General features: G+C 48.9%; 1 protein-coding gene across 3 annotated transcripts in view; it reads right to left on the reverse strand.

Annotated features, from left to right (window-relative positions):
* Positions 1–576: 576 nt before the first annotated feature.
* The window catches only part of CCDC27 (coiled-coil domain containing 27), a 24,742-nt gene continuing 20,342 nt past the window's right edge, over positions 577–4,976 (reverse strand). For all 3 annotated transcript variants that reach the window (XM_019511637.1, XM_019511635.1, XM_019511636.1), the window contains 6 exons: positions 3,424–3,664; positions 2,756–2,886; positions 2,588–2,665; positions 1,820–2,032; positions 1,011–1,115; positions 577–869 (listed from right to left, as the gene is read on the reverse strand). In XM_019511637.1, the coding sequence (XP_019367182.1) occupies positions 732–869; positions 1,011–1,115; positions 1,820–2,032; positions 2,588–2,665; positions 2,756–2,886; positions 3,424–3,664 (906 nt within the window). In that variant the 3' untranslated portion in view covers positions 577–731. The remainder of the gene's footprint in view (positions 870–1,010; positions 1,116–1,819; positions 2,033–2,587; positions 2,666–2,755; positions 2,887–3,423; positions 3,665–4,976) is intronic.

Here is a 4,976-nt window from a genome sequence, read left to right on the forward strand (position 1 = left end):
AGTCAATGAGGAGCAAATTAGAGACAGGCTGAAAAGTTGTTGTTTTTGCAGGACTCCAAGCTCTGTGGTGGGCTGGAGGATGCTGAGCTGGACAAGAGCCAGACAACAACTGTATAAGAGCCTCCTGCAGAGGTTTATTATATAAAGTAGGTGAGGGAGGATGGATTACAGATTACTGAACCCTGGATGATCTGGCCCAGTGATGTCTGGCAGGGGTTGAGAATCACACTATGGTGGGATGTGTTCAGAGGAGACTTGGATCTGATTGTCAGATTCCAGCAGTCTGCAGGAGCTCCTTGGTGGGGTCAAGGAAGCACTGTGATCCCACAGCTGTGCCTGCATCTCGCAGGGGAGGGGAGGCTTGCCAGAGTTCACCAAAACAGGCAGGAACCCCCTCACCATTCCTCTGCAAAGCTGAGATTCCAGAGGGAAAATCTGAGCGGGGGAATGATTGGCAGCAAGTTAAGCCAATCATTCCCCAGTCCCCAATAACCCCAATCCCCAGTTCCAGCTCTGCATCAGCCATGGGATCCAGCAGCAGGGGATTGGGCTGTGAGTGACAAAACACACTTCATGTCCAATTCAGACATTTAATGTATCAGTAAAAAAAGAAAAAAAATTAAAAACAGCCTCCACGCACCAAGAACAAGGCAGCAGGAAAGAGCCTGAGGTGGCAGCACCGCCTTGTCTGGATGTGGTGGCACAGACCACCTCTCAGGTGCTTATGGGGCCTATTTCACAGGGCTCTTTCTGTTAGACTTGGAATTGAGAATGGGTGACGTTGCCAGGTCAGTGTTGTGCAGAGATGGGACCTTCATTCCTTTCTGCCTCAGCATGTGGTGGAACTCCAGCCGCTCCATGATGATCCTCTGGGAATTGGGTACGTGTACAAGGGAGCACCATGTTAGATGAAAGGATCATTCAGCTTCTTCTCCTCCTATCCCCCTCCATCCCATGCTCAGAGGAAGGGTCCCAGCAGAAGCCTTCCTTCTCTGCCCCAAGCTGCATACCTGTAGGACTTCTAGCACCTCCTCATCCCCAATCTCAGCCTGAGGGGACTTGCTGCCAGCTGTGCTGTGTGTAGCCTGAATGATTTTGCTTCGAAACCTTTCAAACTTGGGATGAAAAACAAAACAGAATGAATAGCTGCTTGAGTGGAGGCTGAAGAGCAAAGCTGAGGGCTCCTCAAATTCATGCTCAGTGACAACTCACTGGCTGGTAACAGCCTTTCAACTCTGCCATAGGGAGGCTTTGTACAAGGACTGGAATTTCTGATCCCCCCCCACCCCCATTGCTGAACCCAGGACACCAGGGAAGGGAAGACCGTTTGTTCCTGTAAAATCTCTCCTTTGAGCAAAGAGGACAGATGCAAGGGGCTTCACAAGGAGCCAGACACAGGCCTGGACTGGCAACAGGTACTTCTGGGCTAGTACTGCATGGAGACCTGATGGCTAATTGGCTCTGGCCCATGGTGAGTCTAAGCAGAAACCACTGGACACATGTATGGACCCATTGGACTTCCTGAGAGCACTTGTTGGAGCAGTGCAATGCCCTATGTGACTTGGAGGCAGTGGGGGAGGACTCCTGCAGGCCCCAGAACTAAAATCAAGGGCCCTGTGAGTGCAGGGACCAGGCTGCCCTGAGAATGCAGTGCAGGGAATGGGCTGTGACCTGCCAGCCCCTCAGGGAAAGCAGGTTTACTCTGGTGCCAAAGGACAACAGGACCAAGGAGCAGCCTCAGGTGCTTGCTGTGGTGCCTGTGCCTGAGGAGGGCCCTGTCTAATCAGAGTGCCTCCTGCAGGGAGGAGACTCCCTTTACCCTGGCATGCATGCACTCCAGCGCCACCCGGGTCTGCTGCTCTGCACGCTGCAGGGCCTCCACATGGCTCTGCGCTTCTTGCCGCTTGCCCTGCTGCTGCTGTAAGTGATGCTGGCTCACAGCAAGCTCAGCCTGGAGCTGGCTGACTGTGCCCTGCAGCTCCTCCAGCAGCCTGGTGTTCTTGGCCAGACGGGAGTCGTGCTCCTCCATGTCCTGAGGGGACACAATTCAGACCAACACAGGGTGAGAATGGTGCAGCAGAGATCAAGTCTGCCCCAGAGAGCCTCTGTGCTGCTCGCCACAGCTGTCTTGCCTTTTTCAGGGGCCTTGGGCGTGGAATAATGAGACTTGGTGGGGCCCAGGAATGCGACTGCCTTAGCCAGCTCTCCCCCCTCATTCCCTTTTATTTGCTATTCCAACTCAGAGCATTAACCAGGCTGGCATCCCTTACAAAACTAAGCTGACATGGGAATCAGTTCATAATGCCTTAGGAGGAGCCCCACCCCCCAAAATCTGGAAGGGTGTGAATGGGTTGAGTCTTGAGAGGGGGATGCAATGCAAAAGACATGGGACACCAGTGCAGGAATCCAGACAGAGCACCAGCCCAGGGCAAAGGTCTGTAGAGTTAGAGTTTCAGCACTAAAGGACCAAAAGAGACACAAGGGGCTCTTCAAATGGTACTGTTTGTTTGATTTGCACAGGCCCAGGCTGGAGATGAGCACAGCAGGGAATGTCAGGGTCACCTGCTATATCCAAAGTCAGGGTTACCTGTCGAAGTTTGTAGTTCTCTTGTTCTATTGTTCCCATCAGTTCCTCATGCTTTCGTTCCTCTCGCAAGCTAGAAAACTGAGATAAAAGGCTCCTGCTAGTATGTCAAGCCACAGAAAGCCCAATTTCCTGATTCCTTGGGAAACAAACTTTCCTGGGTGACAGTACCTTTGCAGACATGGCTTGGAGCTGGGCTCCTCGCTCTCTGAGTTCCTTCTGTAGCATTGCCTTCTCGGACTCCACTTTGCACAGCTGGGATTGCTGGAAATCCAGCTGCCTTTGCAAGGAAGAGACAGCACCTATAATGTCAAAGTACAGTTTTGAGCCAGCCGAGCCCTCAGGCAGGTGAGAAGAGAGGCTGGTGAGGACAAAGAGGTTGATTCCATAAGCAAGAAGTTAGTTGGCTGGGGACATAATCTAAATTTAATTTAGCAGCAGGAGGGTTAATGCTTCACCTGAGTGCCACCAGTTATGCTTTGCATAGCAGAACTGCAATGCCTCTTCCTTAATACCAGCCCAGCTGACTCAAAAGGACTTGGCAATGGTCTGTTTTCAGCCTGGTGGCCCAGACTGAGCCCATCACAAGATTGCAGATGAGGTGCTACTCCTGTTTTTGCATGAGCTGCTCTCACTGAGCACACAGTCTTTGGCAGAGGTTTTCAGGTAGCGTCTGCCATGGCCTAGCAGTGGGTATCTCCACCCAGCAAGCTACAGGAGAAAAGGATTTCAAGAGCTGCTGCTGTTATGAAGTGCCCTTTAAAGGTGTCTGGGAGATAGAAGCTGAAGACTTTCAGTGCAGATCTAATTTTGATATGGAAGGTCTCATGCTCTAGTACCTGTGGCCATGTCGTAGGCAGTTTTCACTTTCTCCAGCTCCTCACGGAGCTCCCGATTCACTCTCTGCAATTCTTGGAGCTTGGTCAGGGCTTCCTGCTCCTCTGCTGCAGCCTCATCCTCAGCCTCCACCTCTCCCTCCAGTTCCACCTCCTCTTCCAGAGCCTCTTCCCCCTCCATCTCACCTGAAATCTCTTCCTCACTGGCTTCCTGTCTCAAACCATTTTCCTGCATTTCTGAATACTGCAAAGGCAAAAGGACAAACTGGGATTGAGAGCAGCTCCTTGGATTTGTGTGGCTAGACATTCTTCTCTCCCACTGCAGTGAGGGGTCAGTTAAGCTAGGATCCTGTACATCTATAGGAGAATCTAGGATTTCAAAAAAGGTGGTGCAGATGGTGTGGTGTATCATCACATATAACATAACACATAATTTTCTCCAGTTAAACAGGAATTAGAAACCATACTAATATGCTAGGGGCCTGGGGGTATATTATTTTGTTTAAAATCAAAGCAAAAACAAATATGACTTTATTGGAATGTGCTTTGATTTGCTATTATGTTAAAAAAACACAACAGACTAGACAAAAAAACAATAAAAAATGGAGTTTCATTAGTCCTGTAATCATTAGAATTAAATGGACATCTCTTTTTTTCAGGTTCATAAAACAAAATCTGGCCTTCTTGAGCATCTTGGTAGTGCATCCAATGCTTCATTGAAAGTAATTCCCATGCTTGTTAATGTTCACCTTGGTGTTTTTAGCTAGAATTAAAAACAGTCTGCAGTGCTGTTAAATAGGAGCTACGTTACCAGGTACAGCTAACAGACAGCAGAAATGCACAAGAAAGGATCACTTGTTTAGTAGAACATCAAGACCATTAAGAAGAGGGTTGTTAACACCAGCGAAACAAAAGTTTTAGAAGGAATCAGGAAAATTATAATAAGCCATGAAGTCAATTGAGTCTCTCACTGCTGCCTGAATAGAAATGCTGCTGCTGCTGCTGCTGCTGCTGCTGCTGCTGCCAGGCAGTTGGTTATAAACTTTGGATAAACCAGGAATCAAAGCAAGGGGAGCAACTGCATCACTGCAGTCACCCTTGATCCATCCCGGCATATACCAATATCCAAATTCTGCATTTATGCAGTGTCCCTTGTATCTTCACACCAATGTCGATAACTTGTGTTCCTAAAAATCACTTCCAAGACACCCACATGCTTTAAGAAGCAGAGCCAGAATGTTCTCATAGATCCACATATTGTACATCTGGATTTACCTCCCTTTGTAGGGATGTAACTGAGCAGAATTTGGCCGGGGTGTGAACTTGAGCTATTTTAATTGTAAGGTGGTATGTTTACCTCTTTTGATATAAAGTTTTCTGAACAAGCTTTCCCTGAAAATTACATACTCAAAGGGGAACAGGGCAGGGAAGAGAGAGACATTTAGAGGCGGTCGTGTTGAAAGGATGCATACAGCATACTGCTGTAACCAGGGCTCTTACTCCATTGAGGATCTATCTGGGCTAGGTCAGACCCCCCCTTTCACCTCCTTTTCCAG

This window comes from Gavialis gangeticus, unplaced genomic scaffold (genome assembly GCF_001723915.1).
Source record: "Gavialis gangeticus isolate Ggan-Ray unplaced genomic scaffold, GavGan_comp1, whole genome shotgun sequence".
Taxonomy (NCBI): Eukaryota; Metazoa; Chordata; order Crocodylia; family Gavialidae; genus Gavialis; species Gavialis gangeticus.